The sequence below is a fragment of the Oryx dammah genome, unplaced genomic scaffold (assembly GCF_014754425.2).
Source record: "Oryx dammah isolate SB20612 unplaced genomic scaffold, SCBI_Odam_1.1 HiC_scaffold_24, whole genome shotgun sequence".
NCBI classification, from domain to species: domain Eukaryota; kingdom Metazoa; phylum Chordata; class Mammalia; order Artiodactyla; family Bovidae; genus Oryx; species Oryx dammah.
In genome coordinates, this window is record NW_024070208.1 from 13,611,478 (window position 1) to 13,628,144 (window position 16,667).

General features: G+C 47.8%; 1 protein-coding gene across 2 annotated transcripts in view; it reads right to left on the reverse strand.

Annotated features, from left to right (window-relative positions):
* Window positions 1–16,667, reverse strand: part of ENOX1 (ecto-NOX disulfide-thiol exchanger 1) — a 662,416-nt gene that overhangs the window by 107,575 nt on the left and 538,174 nt on the right. For both annotated transcript variants that reach the window (XM_040267197.1, XM_040267198.1), the window contains one exon: window positions 2,905–3,089. In XM_040267197.1, the coding sequence (XP_040123131.1) occupies window positions 2,905–3,089 (185 nt within the window). The remainder of the gene's footprint in view (window positions 1–2,904; window positions 3,090–16,667) is intronic.

The window sequence follows — 16,667 nt, forward strand, 5'->3', positions numbered from 1 at the left end:
ATGGGTCCACCTAAGGGCCAGTGAGAATGAAAACTACCCGCTGCCACTGACCTAATGCGTCTCACGTGCTAAGGAGGTGCTACACGGACCCCTGGGGCAGCAGTTCTCCCCATACCCTGCCCTGCTCTTTTCAAGATCCCAGAGTCCCCCAGAGGCACTGGGCTAGTTCTTGCCCCTGTACCTCTGTCCCTTCATTCCTCCATTCAACAAATAGATTTTGACGTCTCCCCTGTGTGTGCTGCTGATGGAATTGTGCCCCCCTCCAAATTTAGAGCCACGTACAGATGTGAGAGCTGGACAATAAAGAAGGAAGAGTGCTAAAAACTGATGGTTTCAAATTGCGGTGCTAAAGAAGACTCTTGAGAGTCCCTCAGAAAGCAAGGAGATCAAACCGGTCAACCTTAAAGGAAATCAACCCTGAATAATCTTTGGAAGGACTGATGCTGAAGCTGAAGCTCCAATACTTTGGCCACCTGATGTGAAGAGCTGACTCACTGGAAAAGACCCTGACGCTGGGGAAGACTGAAGGCAGAAGAAGAGGGTGGCAGAGGATGAGATGGTTGGATGGCATCACCAATTTAATGGACATGAACTTGAGTAAACTCTGGGAGATGGTCAGGGATAGGGAAGCCTGGTGTGCTGCAGTCCAGGGGGGTGGCAAAGAGTCGGACGTGACTTGGTGACTGAACGACCACCACCATCAAATCTATATGGTGATGTCTCAACGCCTATACTTCAGAATGCAAACCTATGGAAACAGAATCCGTGCAGATGTCATGAGTTAAGATGAAATCATATTTGAATAATGTGGGCCTCTTAACCCTGTACAAATTGTGACCCTGGCACACACACAAGGAGAAGGTCATGTGAAGATGAAGGCAGGGAGCAAGGTGATGTGTCTGCAAGCCGAGGAAGGACAAAGCTTGCCAGCAAACCCACAGAAGCCAGGGGAGAGAAGAGAGCAGACACTCCCTTGGGTCCCACAGGGAACCAACTTTGCCAGCAACCTGGTCTTGCACTTCTAGGTCTAGAATTGTGACCATAACCTTCTGTGATTTAGACCAAATCAAAGAAACCAAGACAGACCTCCAAACAAAACTCCCCTGCCCCCAAGACAACATAAACAGGAAAGGACGCTTTCTATGGACAAGGAGATTCTGCAAACATATAAGAGGCTGCAAGACAAGAACTGCCCCTTTAAGGGGCTGGAGCTCAGTGAGGATGCCCAGCGCTGTGGACCAGTGTGGACCAGGGCATGCTTCTTCCTGATGGGCCAGCCCACCCTGCCTCCTGACTTCTCTCACATCTGAATCTTCAGCCGCCTTCAAGGTTTTGATCCACTTTTCAAGCAACCAGGGTCACCTTTCTTGGAGGAAAAGAGGGCCCTGTTGCAGGAGATACGAGATAGTAGCCTGTCAGCTAGATTTGGTGTCATGGTCTTTGGAGAAATGGCCAGACGCTCCTCTTGGCAAAGGCACCGCACACCCCCGATGGGGACAGATGGACAACCCCAGGAGCCCCGCGTGGCAGCTGTTACACCGATTTTCAAGTGCGGGGGCCCGAGCCCCGCCTGTAATAACATTTTCCTGGCTGGCTCTGACCTCTGAATCTCGCTGATTTGTCTAACACACACTGTGAACATCAGCGAGTTAGGACTCAAAGCCAAGACAGCAGAATTGCTTTTAAATGGCAGGAGATGCTTAAGACAGGATTTCTGTGACTTGGTCATTAACTTGTTTACATCCCCATCCGCGCTTCTTTCTCACGTCCCTTCCTCTCAATTATTTTTTCCCTCCCTTGATACTGCAACCTGTTTTTGGCGAAGGTTTCAGCGGCAGTTACCTCTCATCTTTAGGACACTTCTGTAGGCAATTCAGGCTTCTGCTCTTAGACAGCAGTCAATACAGATGGGGGAATTTGAAAAAATATCCTACTCACTCTATCATTTTCCATCAGCCTGCTTGTATTTCCCCATTTAACGAAAAACAATCTTTCCTCCTCCCCCCTAGAAAGGAGAGGTTAAATTGATATATTCAGAGGAGTAACACAAATACCCTTGTGTGATGATAATTTTGGCTATATTATTCTAAGATAACTCAAAGGTCCAAACCCCTTAAGTGTGTCACACATCAATCGATGTTTCCAGATATATATCTAGATATGACTCTTTGACTCTCTGCAGGCAGTGCCTGGGTTGTTCCAGCCCTTGAGCCCTTGTTCCGCCCACGTTCCTTCTCCTTCCTACAGAGCCCACCACTTCTGTTTCTTTCTTACACCAGCTGGAAAGATTCAGATTTAATTTGAACGTGCCAAACTGAAGCCTGTGGCTCTTTAACAAAAAGCAGAGACGTGGGCCTCTTTCTGAAGCTGCCCATCACCCTGAATTCCAGTCCTTCATCCAACCCCACAGCAAACATTTCTGAAATACAGAGTGTTTTCATAGAACCAGTCTACTTCTTAAGTATCACCCGGGAGAAGAGGAAATAAAAATAGTTTACATGTTCATCAATCTCGAAAACAAACTCGCCACGCTTTTATAAAAATCAGTCTGCTTGCTTGTAAGTGGAGACGCTCTAAGATTTCAGAATGCTGGTGTTGTGATGGGCACGGATTTTCTAACCATTTGCCAGGGGGCTACATTTCCCATGTGGAGCTTTCAATCCCTTTGTTTGGGATCGAAGATTCTGCTCCTTTGTTTCCCACCTTGAGGGTGTACTTATGGATACTGCAACCTATTTCTTTGTGTGGCTTCTCCCCAGACCCTCTCCTCCCACAAAACATCATTGGGACTTTCCTGATCGCACCACTCAGCTTTTCTGCTGTCCTTTTTCCTCCTCCAGCGTCCCGCCAGCCCCTTCCCCTGAGCACACGTGCCCCTTGCTCTCTGAGCAGAGGCGCAGGTACCTGCTGCATGCCTTGCATGGTCTGCTGCAGGAACTGCACCTGCTGGTCCTTGGTCAGGTTTTCCTCCGTCCGAAACAGCTGCTCCTTCTCCTGCTTCAGCAGCTCCACCTCGTTCCTGTAGGCATCCAGCTGCCATCGGAGGCTGTCATTCTCCTCTTTAAGTGCATAGGCCTGGGCGGCCAGGGCTGCGGGGCAGACAGAACGAGTTCAAGTGAGTGACCGTCTCGCTGAGATGGAGGGCCTTCGGTGCTAAAGGGAGCCTCGCACCCCAATTTTTTATTTTCTAGTTTTTGTTGTTGTTGTTGTTGATGTGGACCATTTAAAAAGTCTTTATTGAATTGGCTACAGTATTGCTTCTGTCTTATGTTTAGGTTTTTTGGTGCAAGGCATGTGGGATCTAAGCTCCCCGACCAGGGATCGAACCCACACCTTCCGCACTGGATGGCCAGGGAAGTCCCTCCTCACTCTGATTCATCACATTTGCACCAAACTCAAATGCCCTACCCTGGGGCGCTGCCTTATTTTATGGCTGGTGCTGCCTTATTTTACAGCTCACTTCTTTGGGAATGTGTTAGCTATTCTGTCTGTCCCGTCTTATGGGTGCTTGTGGGTACAGGATGAATTCTTTCTGAATTCTTGTCTCCTGACCTCTGCCCCGACCCTAGGCTCCCTCTCAGAAACTGATCTGGGTTGGTGGTGATGAGAGCACTCAGAATTCCAGGCAAACTCTTATCTACCTTGTGACCGCCCTCTCCCTTTCAGCAGGATGGCTTAGCTCCCTGGAGGGCCACATTCTTTCACGTCATTCGTGGTCCCCAGGTGGAGGCATGCAGCCACAGCCACCAGGGGAGGGTGGGAGGAACTGATCCACACACCGTTCCTTCCTGCTGAACTGCTGGGACAGACTGCACAAGTCTGTTAGCTCCTTCTAACTCCTCTCAGGACGGAGACCTGGTTCCATCTGTTTCACCAACAATTTCCGACCCTACGTCTTTCCTGAAACCCGAAACTCTCTAAGTGGAGGTTCAGAGCTGACTCACTCTCCACCCGACGGAGAAACCGGGATGGGTAATTCAGGGCCCTACACATCTCACGACTCCAAAAGTAACTGAAGTGGAGTACAGAAGAGTGAATGGGACCAAGGCAAATTGAGGATGAGGACTCCCTTCCTTCGTTTCTAGCTGACTACTTGGTGGTCTCCGCAGCAATCACAATAGCTTTCTGAGCTCTCACAATATAACAGACGCTGGCCCACACACTCACTCACTCCATCTCCCCCATCAGCTACTGATGCGGGTACGATTCTTATTATTCCGCTTTACAGATGAGAAAAATGAGGTACATGGATGTTAGAGAATTTGTCTGATTTCACAGAGGATTTTCTGATTTCATCATCAACAGCCTTCAAACCCAGGTCAGGCTCCAGAGTCTCTGCTCCCAGTCACTGGGCTAGTCTGCCAGCCCAATGGGTTTAGTTCTGAACAGATTATTTTAAAAGAACCCCCAATTCTCTCCACTTTTTTTTTTTACCAGTCTCCCATACTTTCTATGCCTCCTTCAGAAAAGCCATTCACTACTTTTGTAAGCAAGATAAAAGGGAAGATATTCAAAAAGTCTGTTATCAGAAGCTTCTTTAAAGACATGACTTCTGGTTTGTAAGGACATGGTGTGGAACCTCGCTCCAGGAGGTTCTTGGTCCAGGATCATTTCCATCCACTCCCCAACAATCCACCAGTTCCAGATCCAGATCAAGGTCAGCCTCTCGGGTCACAGTTCCACCGTGAAGAGGTGACAGATGTGTACAGAGGTACTCTGAAAACCCACTGAGCTCTCTCCTCAAATAACCGCCATCAAATTACGTCAGTAGTCGTTTAATAGTTGAGTGTTTTACGGCATTCTACTTTGTAAAACTGATGATGTATATAGTACCCACTGAAAGGCTAATCAAATAGAACATGCAATTAACCAGAAAATTCCCTGCCTCAAACCATCAGGGATCAACTAGTCAACGAGCACTCACTGCACATGCACTCTGTGCCCGAGCCTGTCTGGGCCTCTTGGATCACAAAACAAGGAGACAGAGTAGGTCTCTCCTCTCAAAGAGCTTGATATACAACAGAACCTGCAAGTTTGAAAGGAACCTACTCAAAGGAAGAGAGGAGAGGCTAATGCCTGACACGTGTGCTAAGTCGCTCAGCTCGGCGTGTCCATCTCTTTGCGACCCCTTGGACTGTAGCCCACCAGGCTCCTCTGTCCATGGGATTCTCCAGGCAAGAGGACTGGAGGGGGTTGCCATGCCCTCCTCCAGGGGATCTTCCCAACCTGGGGACTGAACCCACCTCTCCTACATCTCCTGCATTGGCAGGTGGGGTCTATACCACTAGTGCCACCTGGGAAGCCCACAGTAGGCACTCAAAAAATACTGGATAAATAAATGAGCGACCAGCTTAGTGTCAGGGTTTATGGCAGGGGAATCCATCCTACAGGAATTCAGAGGAGAGAAAGGAAAAGGCAGATGGGAATAATGAAGGAGGGCTTTGAAGGCTGAAAGCCCATGAACTGGTGAAGGGCGTCTCAGTCAGGAACAAGAGCTGAAGCAAAACCCAGGGATGGGAACGGACGGCAGACTCCTTGGGACAGGAAGCAGAGAAGCTTGACCAAAAAGTGCAAGAGTCCGTCTGGAAGCAGTGAGAGAAAGGTGAGCCGTGCTGCATGATGAGAGGGGATGGAGGCCAGCTGGACCACTGGGCCAACGGGGCGGCCAGCTGAGCACTGCTGAGGGTGCCTGCCAGTGGAAGATGTGACAAAATCGGTGATTTAGGAAGATTGGTTTGGCAGTGGTGCGTGGAATGAACTGGAGGCTGAAGAGGATGAGTAAAGGAAATTTTATTTGCTGTATACGTATGTGCAAAACCCAGAAACTGCCAGTTTTACAGTTTTCAGGGACTGATTCATAAATCAGAAATGACCCAGGGTCTACCTTGGGGGATGGGCTGAGTGTGTGCACGCGTGCTATGTCGCTTCAGTCGTGTCTCACTCTGCAACCCAATGGACTGTAGCCTGCCACGCTCTTCTGTCCATGGGATTCTCCAGGCAAGAATACTGGAGAGGGTTGCCATGCCCTCCTCCAGAGGATCTTCCCGATCCAGGGATCAAACCTGTGACTCCTGCATTGCAGGCAGATTCTTTATTGCTGAGCCACCAGGGAAGCCCAGAGAATGAGTTAGTGGTTTTTAAAACATGGTGTGGCCCAATACTACACTGCATCAGATCCTGTCCACACCCTGACAACTCAGTTTACCAACCCCTAAGGAAATGGTTACCAGGCATCATTTAAGAGAGGGATGTTGTAATAGGGCAAAATTAGAGAAAATGCAAATGACAGAAAAAGTGTTGGTGCTACAGAAGCACGTTACTACATTTAGTAGCATTCAAAGACACTTAAGTCATTTCCTTAGGAAGCTCCATTTGGCCCCTTCTCAGTTCAGAGTGGCATTTTTATTATCATAACTGATAGCAGGTGTTCGTGAAGAAATCGATTAGTATGCAGAGATGGAAATTACATTTTCCAAATGAATTGCCGAGTCTGCAAGATATGCTGAAATCTGGGTAGCAAAATGCAAGCAGCCATAAAGCATGTGCCAGCAACATTATTTAAATAAATTGTCTGAACATAAATACAGAGAGGGAAGTGAACCATCCATTATTTTAAGACTTCTCTTAGAATGGCACAGCTGACAGCTCTTACTCTTGGCTTGAGCTGAGTGACCACTGCTCCTGCCAAGTAGGATACAATGTCGTTAGCATTTCTGGAATAGGCATGTGATATCATCATATTTAAAAAGATGAAAAATAATCCAGCAGGTGTAACTATCCACTGTCATCCCCCTGCTCCCCTCCCCTCAAATCAATACCATAGCCAACCCCATCAACATTTATATAATGGGGGCATATAACTGATTTACATTCCTTATTAAGTGATTTCAAGCCTGATATCTGCAAAAAAATCTTGGTTTCTCATGTGGCTGCAAAGTGGTTATTTTCTAAAGGGTGAGAAATTGTCTATTGACTCCACTTAACTTCTGGCCACCTGTTTGTAAACATTTTTCAGCATCATGCTGTATGGATCCGCCCCTCAGTTGAGGCTTCCTGGAAGAAGTTAGATTATGTTTCTTGGACCAGGACTCTACAGGAAACAAAAAATCCTAATCATTTCTAACTTAATATCATTTCTCGGTGTATTCAAAATTCAGAAACTTGAAAGGTCTATCTTTTCTCCTCTTTTTTTCTAGGGTACTGTCTTAAACAGTTTTGAAAATGTATAATGAAGCTTCCATGATAAAATTTACCCTTGAATTACATTCAATTACAATACAAACGGGTAACAAACCTACCATTCAAATAAGCAGGATTAAAAATAAAATGACAGTAGGCATCTTTTTGTAGGAATTCCTGTGGAGGATGCACTGTGTTGCAACAAATAGAATTTTTAACATGTGGATTACTGATTTTCCATAAAATTTAAAGAAAAAGAATACAGTGAGACACTTTAAATGTAAACTATTCTGAACATAACTGAATTTTGCTTTGGTGATTTTAAGTGAAAGTCGCTCAGTCATGTCCGATTCTTTGTGACCCCATGGACTACACAGTCCATGGAATTCTCCAGACCAGAATGCTGGAGTGGGTAGCCGTTCCCTTCTCCAGGGCATCTTCACAACCTAGGGATCGAACCCAGGTCTCCTGCATTGCAGGCAGATTCTTTACCATCTGAGCCACAAGGGAAGCCCAAGAACATTGGAGTGGTTATCCTATCCCTTCTCCAGCGGATCTTCCTGACCCAGAAATTGAACCCAGGTCTCCTGCATTACAGGTGAATTCTTTACTGGCTGAGCCAGCAGGGAAAAGCACTGCTGTATCCAAGGGTACCTACAGATAGATTATCATTCATTCATTCATCAATCAGCTGTGTGAAGCCACATGAATGGAGCTGTGACCTCCATGAGGGTAAAGCCAATGCAGGCATCGGCTTATACTTGCTCAGGACCTTAGGAAAATTCTGTTACAGGGATTTTCTGGTTGGATCAAAACGGAAATAAAGACACTGGAAAAACCCTGCTAAACAAGATTAAATTCCATTTCAAAAATTAGCACTAGACTACTAAAATTAACCAAAGCGTATGAAAGTTGATCCAAAGATTGAATTGCACCACTGTAAATGAGGCTTAAATGCATTACGGCACCTCACTGCACCCTTGACTAGATCCTATATAAACCATTATTCTTCATATTAATTATGGTCAGAGTGACCTCCTCTTCCGACTCCTCTATTACTTACTGTGTTTCCATGGGAACAGATAATGGCATGCTTAACTTCTTTAAGTAAATAATCTGGTGAAAGCCTTGAAATCTCTCTCTTAGCAGCCTGAGCCAGCCTCAGAAAAATAATTAGCACTCTATGGAAATATGTAAGTTATTTTGGGTTATGTCCCAGTAAGCTGACAGTATGTTAATATCTTTTTCCTGCTCAGGCAAGATGTAACTAAATAATCAAACACTGTAACATATTGTTTCTAACAATATCTGGATTTCTTGAGAACTGTTTGTCTTGGTGTCACTGGGGGACTCTGTGTTTAATGTCCGCCCCCTCCGCCAGCCTCTCTTCTTCCAGGAGGACGCTGCTGAGCTGTGCATTGCCTCCTCGTGTGCAAAAAGCATCTTTCCCAAGGATTTCATCAGCTGCGACTGATACAGGCCCTTGTGCTAATAGGTCCAGAACCCAGGATGATGGGATGGGTCTGAGACCTGGAAGATAAGGTCGCCGTATCTGTTTGCCTTCCAGCTCCCACAGCCCCGGGCACCTAGGGACCAGGCTTCATCTGCCTCCCTGAATCTGCTCTTCTTCTTGAAGGGTGCCTGGGGTGTCCAGTTGCTCTGCTGTGGCACAGATACCATGCTATGTCATGCTTTTCTCTGCTCGGTGAAGCTCATTCTTGAGGGGTGACTGGGCCAGGCACTGCCATTTGACTGGTTCTCATGGACGCAGTATGAAGTGTGTGAGATGTGCCTTCTGCTCAAGCCCGCATTCTCTTCTTGCTGCTGAAACGGGCCTGGGTCTCTGAATCGCTGCGTGGAGGAAAGGTGCCGAGGGACCAAGAATACCTGCTTTGGACTCTACTGGGCTCCAGAATCCCTGCAGATGGTGATGCAGCTATGAAATTAAGAGACGCTTACTCCTTGGAAGGAAAGTTAGGACCAACCTAGACAGCATATTCAAAAGCAGAGACGTTACTTTGCCAACAAAGGTCCGTCTAGTCAAGGCTATGGTTTTTCCAGTGGTCATGTATGGATGTGAGAGTTGGACTGTGAAGAATGCTGAGCACCAAAGAATTGACGCTTTGGAACTGTGGTGTTGGAGAAGACTCTTGAGAGTCCCTTGGACTGCAAGGAAATCCAAGCAGTCCATCTTAAAGGAGATCAGTCCTGGGTGCTCATTGGAAGGACTGATGTTGAAGTTGAAACTCCAATACTTTGGCCACTTCATGCGAAGAGTTGACTCATTGGAAAAGACCCTAATGCTGGGAAGGATTGTGGGCAGGAGGAGAAGGGGATGACAGAGGATGAGATGGCTGGATGGCATCACCGACTCGATGGACATGGGTTTGGGTAGGTTCCGGGAGTTGGTGATGGACAGGGAGGCCTGGTGTGCTGCGATTCATGGGGTCGCGAAGTTGGACATGACTGAGCGACTGAACTGAACTATGCCCAAGAAATAAGCTTTTTTTTTCTTTGAGTAAAGCCACTTGAAGATTTGGGACTTAATTGTAAAGCAGCTGACACTATTCTACCCCAGTTTCCCAAACATTGGCTTGGATCAGAAACTCCCGATAGCTGTGTTTAACACGTATTTCTCAGTCCTCCCCCGAGAGTTTCCAATAGGATTATGTCAAGGATGCGGCCTGAGAATCTGCCTTCCTCCAAGTTCCCCGTGATGCTGATGTTGCTGGGGCTGAGACCACATTGGAGAGCAGTGGCTCAGACCACAGCTCTTCTACTCCTTGGCTTATGAACTGCAGCTACAGTTAGCTTGTTTGGACAAATACTTCTGAGGGCACCACAGGCTCAGCCTGGCCTTCTGGTTTCATTCCTTGACCTTCTGAATGAACCCCAGCCCCATGCTCTGCACCAGGGTAGGCAGTCCTGTCCCAGCCCTGTCCCCATGCCCCAGGTCCCTCCTTAAAAAAACGGGGAGATCTGAGCAGAAGATACAGTCACTACCACTTTCCTGTCCCTGGCTTTTTCACTAACAGTACCAGCAGGCATAGAAGTAGTAACGAAAACAGTAATAGCAGTAGTAACAGCTAAGGATGTTATGTGCCTAAGCCGATGATTTACACAATCTCCTCCTGCCCTCGTGGAAACATGACATAGTAAATACGACTATTATTTCTCTTGTCCAGGAGACAGGACTGAGTTTGAGAGACATGGAGGTTACACAGCTGGCTGGAGGTGCAGGGGTTTTCCTTGGCAGGGGGAACTCCAGAATCTGCACTCTCCAAAGTAACGCCACTGGGGTGGCCTCGTAAGTGCTGCAGCTTGAGAGCAAAAGGAAACCAGGGACTCTGCTGCAGGGCCTGGTCAGTTCCTAACAGAGGCAAACACTGCCTTCCTGGCTCCGTTTGGCGACTGTTCCACAGGAAAGGGGCTCTGTTATGGAGGCAGAGGGGATGAGACTGTTTTAAAACACACACACACAGATCTTCTGCAGGAGTTGTTTGGGAATAAGCCACGTGGAAGTTAAACTAAGGATTCTAGAGTCTTGAGGCTTGACTTGATCCACTCGGCAGGGATCCTGTCTTCTGTGCTATGTCTTTCTTCTAGGAAACAGTGGCACTGAGGCTGCCAACCACTGAGCATCTGGGTTTTGGCCAGTTAGTGAGGCTCCCTGACTTGACCACAAGTGTATGGCTTTATTTCTGAGCCTCTATTGTGTTCCATTGTGCTATATGTCTGTTTTTGTGCCAGTCCATACTATTTTGATGACTGTAGCTTTGTAGTATAGCCTTAAGTGATGAGGTCCGATTCCTTAAGCTCCACTCTTCTCTCACAGAAAACTCTAATTTGAAAAGATACATGCATCCAATGTGCATAGCAGCACTATTTACAACAGTTAAGACATGGAAGCTACTTAAGTGTCCATCACAGATGAATGGATAAGGAAGATGTGGTATATATACACAATGGAATATTACTCTGTCATAAAAAAGAATGAAATATGGCCATTTGCAGCAACATGAATGGACCTAGAGTTTATCATAGTAAACGAAGTAAGCCAGAGACAACTACCATATCACTTATACGTGGAATCTGAAAAAAAGTAAGCTTATTTATAAAATAGAAATAGACTCACAGACAGAGAAAAGCTATGGTTACTGAAGGGGAAATGGTGAGAGATAAATTACGAGTTTAAGGATTAAAACACGTATACCAATATATAGAAAATAGATAAGGACCTACTGTATAGCTCAAAGAACAGTAACCTATAGTGGAAAAGAATCTAAAAAAGAATACACACATACACACACACGCTTGTGTGTGTGCTAAGTCGCTTCAGTCATGTCCAACTCTTTGCTACCCTATGGACCACAGCCTGCCAGGCTCCTCTGTCCATGGGATTCTCCAGGCAAAAATACTGGAGTGGGTTGCCATGCCCTTTTCATATATATATATATATATATATATGTGTGTGTGTGTGTGTGTGTATGTATATATAACTGAATCACTTTTTGCATACCTGAAACTAACACAATATGGTAAACCAACTGTATTTCAATACAATTTTCTTTTTAAAGGCTCTATGAAGACAGCCAGGTCCAAGGGCTCAGGCTGCTCTTGCGGTCCTGAAGGACGTTCCAGTGTGCACTGTACCCATCTAAATGCCCCTATGCTGTGCTTTTCTAAGCGTCTTCAGCGGAGGAAAGGGAGTAGAAACCCCTCTTCCCACAGATTCCCCTGGTCTGAATGGGCTCAGAAAGATCCAGGATGGGGACCAGATGGCCCTCAGATGACAGGACAAAGCCCTGGCTCCTCGGGCTGGTGTCACAGCATGCCTCCCAGCATCCTGGCACAGCACTGGGGAGCATCAGACGCCTGCCTCGCAGCTAGTCTCCTGCTAGACAGCCTCTCCTGCTCCCAACAAACTAAAATCGATCTGTTTTCCAGCAACACCTGTATCGCCACTGAAGCAGCAATCTTCTTCCAACTGCTGGTGGAAATTCCTTCTGTTACCATTTTTCAGGATTATTATTATTACAACTTAGCATTGACATAACATTTTCTGTTTGCAGCGGCTGTGCATTAGCTGTGATTAGGGAGAGCTCACGAGAAGCACAATGCAGGGTCTGTTTCCATCTTTGTGTGAGGTCAGTGGAATAAGGGTAATTTGAAGAGTGCAGGTAAGCTGGATCCTGTTATTATAATGGCTTGTGCGAGTCTGCAGGTACACCTGGCAGCAGGTGACTCGAGAAAAGAAAAAAAAAAAAAATCTTCCATGGCCCTGTTCACAGAGCTCCTCCTAAGGACACAATCTGCTGGTGGCCGTGATTATGCTGTGCCACTGGGCCACTGACGCTGCTGAGAACTGACCTCACACCTCAATTGCTTTTCCATCGATGTTATTATATCTGATATCCACCTCTCCCCAACTCTCCCATTCACTGTCCTGGAGGGAAGTAAGTGAAAGAAAGAGGCACGCCTGTTTCTTCTACGAGCAGGGTGCGTCTGCCATTTAAAAGGCTGAGGATGCCCCGAGAGTCCTCGGGGAGGCACAAAGTCCCGCAAAGCTGAGCTCCTCGCCTGCTCTAGGCGAGCACACGTGCCTGACCTCGGGGGCTCGGTGGTGCCCAGTGACGGGGGAAATGAGACAGGCACGGATGGGCCTGGGGGTCCCTCACCTGCTCTCCCCTCCCCGTGCTGTGGTGGTCGGATGGAGGGAGAGGCTGGGAAAGGAGGGCTGCGGGGGGCTGGGGGGGCGGCGGGTTGGCCCTTGAAGGCAGGCTCACGCTGCGAAAGGCTGCAGGACGCGGAACGGGCCGCCAGCCGAGAGATCACATTCACCAGGGGCCCGAGGAGCCGGTGCAGCGACAGGGCGAGATGGACGCGGGGCGGGGAGGAGGCTGGGCCGCCGAGGGCCCCCGTCTGCAGTCACCACAGCGGACGTGTCAAGAGCATTTCCACCAACTCTCGCTTTTAAAATCGGACTTCAGTTTGCTTTTCCACCTTCCGTCCCTATTTCTATTTCCAAGGCACACGACTACCTTCCTCCCCCAACTCTGAAGGCTTTAAGGTTTCTTTTTTAAGAGAAGGACGCAGGTTTGCGGAAACAAGGGCCCCACCCTGGCCATGCCCTCGCCGCCTAGACGGCACCCCTCTCCGGGGACGGTGCGTCCCTCGCTCGCGGTTGGTCTCTCCAGAGAACAGCTTCAAACAGGTTGCTCTCCCTTCCTCGCCTCGCTCTCCTCCCAACCTGCAGATTTCTTTCCCTTTTAACAAACAGTCACTTCCAATTTTCTTCAAGAAACTTTTCCCTCAAGGAGTGATGTTTTTATATTTGTTCTAACCCCCTAAATACACACACACGCACGCACACACACACACTCTCTTTCTCCATGGCTGGCTGCTACCACACAAGACACACCCCACTCTGAAATGCGCCGTGGAGGTCAGCCCGCGTGAAGCGTGTGCTCAGTCCTAGACACCATCCTTCACAAGGAAGAGTGGCCTTTTCCACAGAGGTTATTAAAACACCAAATACCTGGGGTAACACAGATGAGCTAAAAAGAAAGCCTCTCGCTCCCCTCAGGTTTTGCGCGGAGCATAAACTCTGCCCAGGCTAAGGAACAGGAACCGAGGCTGCTGGGAAGCGGTGGGGAGTGATTCCCCTCCACAGGAGACTTGTCACCAGCGCTGAGCCCGGCTGAAGCCCCCATGTTGCTTGTCTCTGGCATCAGGACAGAAGACTACTGCCTTCTCTAGACACATAACCAAGGTGGAACGGCAGTGGCACCTGGGTGCCACTCAGTCGTGTCTGACTCTGTGTGACCCCATGGACGGCAGCCCGCCAGGCTCCTCCACCCATGGGATTCTCCAGGCAAGAACACTGGAGAGGGTTGCCGTTCCCTTCTCCAGGGGATCTTCCCCACCCAGGGATCGAACCTGTGTCTTCTGCGCTGCAGGCAGATTCTCTACCGCGGAGCCACCAGGGGAGCCCAGAATGGCATGTCGCCCAACCAGCAGTCCAAGTTTGCTCCACACACAGCCGCTGCCTGTCCTACCTTGGTGTCTCGTAAAAGGGAGTTCCTGGAACCATCCCAGCCCCCCGGAACCTGAGCTTCTGACATGGGCTCTGAGGTTGTGCGTTTCAGCAAGCTTTGAGGGTGACTCGAATGCCAAAGTTTTAGGACCACTTCACTAGCCTTTAGGGACCAGATCCCTGGTTTCTCTGTAACATGCTTTCAGGTTTGTGCTTCTTCCATTATTTTTTGACACCTGCTTTCTCTCAGCCTTTTCCTAATGGCTTCTGTTACTGAAAGGAATTTTCCCCTCTCAAGCTTGTACCGTCCAGCATGGCTTTCCAGGATTTTCTGCCTTCTGTTCTGCTTTCTCACATTTCACTCATCTATCTCCCTGCTCCTCTGAATGCTGCTTACTGCCCTTCCCGTGATGATATTGTGACTGAATGCTTTCATAAATCCTCCAGGCAGTGTCTCCAAAACACATTTCTCTGATCTACTAGACGTGGTTGTGTATTACTTTTTCTTGCAGCCATATTTCTGGAGAGATCGCGGCTGCAGCGAGTTTGTGGTCTGCACCCAGGAGAGGCTGGGCTGCACCCTCGTGCTTGGCGGTGGGGCAGGGGTGGCACTAATCGCCCTTGACCGAGGGCCCTTGGACCAGCCAATCACTGGAGGAGCGGAGACCCTTCCTGCATGCGAGCTCTCCCCAGACCGGTCAGTAGGTCCTGCGAAGCCTTTCTCTTTGGCCAACGCCCAGACACCCCTGTTTTCTTCTCTCACCGCTGATGGATGAGAAAACAGTCCCTGGCTATTCTCCCAGCATTGGAAAAGAGCAAGAACTCTGTCCTTGGCTCTCATCCCATCTTTCTGCATCAGGCTACTTTCATTTTTCCTCCCAGCTAGTCTTTTTTCCCAATTAACTGAGGGCTATTAGGATGCATCACACGCATATATGGGGGGAATTCTCCACCTGGGTCACGCACGCCATACTTAAATAAACTACCTCCCTTTCTTCTCTTTTTGGTCCTTTATCATTGCCTATCTCAGTTGCTTCCTCTTGACTAAACATTTTTATCTTCTACTTCATTTTCATTCTCTTCTTCTCTTTTTAGTTGGGGTATAGTTGCTTTACAAAGTTGTGCTAGTTTCTGCTGTACAACCAAGTGACTCAGTTATACATTAACATATATCCTCCTCCCTCTTGGACCTCCCTACCTCCCACTCTTCATGCTACCCCTCTAAGTCCCCACAGAGCCCTGAGTATAGCTCCTTGTTTGTTACCTTACAATCTCTCTCTTTTTAACCTTCTTTTCCACCTATAATTGACAGCCATCAATTCTCCTGTCACAGGCCAGTGGTTTCCAATCCTTTGTACATCAGACTTGCCTGAGGAGTATTGTAATAACAGATGTACCTGGGCATTAACCTCCAGGCACTGGTGTTGTGCAAAGCTTCCCAGGTCTTCCCCGCTCACAGCCGGGGCTGGGAACTGCTCATTTCACCTTCTGTGATTGCTCAACGGTATGTTCTCCACCTTGTCATGGTACCATTTGCAGAATGCCGTGGTAACCCTTAATTGCTTATTACTTACAAAGTTGAGGAAACCCTCTTAGGATGAACCTTATATTACTGCTGAGAACACCGAGGCTTAAGAGAAGGGACCTCACTGGCTGAGCCACACTGGAAACAACTCGAAACTTCCTCCGGGGGCCTCTTACCTTGTCTGGTTCAAAGTTATTTCTGAACTCTGCATTGAATCTAACATCTCTCTTCCAGCAACACCAATTCTCACTCACGTGGGCCACTTTCTCAGAGCTTTTCTAATGGTTTGACCACCCAGGTGAGATGGTCTTCAAAAGAGCGTCAGCGTGAGGTTGGCATCCCTCAATCAGGCCCAGAAAATGGGAAGGAAATGTAAGAAGCAGCCTCTCAAACACTTATTTTCAGGGACTTCTCTGGCTGTCCAGTGGTTAGGACTCCATGCTTCCACTGCGGCAGATTCGATCCCTGGTCAGGGAAAGAAGATCCCACATTCCACGAGGTGTGGCCAAACAAACAAAAAACTTATTTCCAAAACTCATGTTCTCTCCTCCAGCCAGACGGCTTCAGCTGGACACCTCTTTTCATTACTTCTTTTCATCCCTAGAGCTTGAGTGTGACCAAACTCTGCTTTAACAACCTCAGCATTCATCTTCTTGGAGTCCTTGGGCAGGGAAAAGTGCGTGTGTATCACAAACTGTCTGGATGGCTAAATTATAGCATATTTTTCCCTGAGAGAGAGTTGTTCTGATATTAAAACCCACTATATATTGAGTATGATCATGCTTCTCACATCCCCACAAATAGAAGTTCTTGCTTTGCTTATTAAAATGATGCTTCTGATGGGGATAATTTTTCAGGTAGCAATGTTTTATTCTTACTGGTGACGCCTTAGGATCCCTCTGCAAGTGCTGAAGCCCCGGTTCAGCA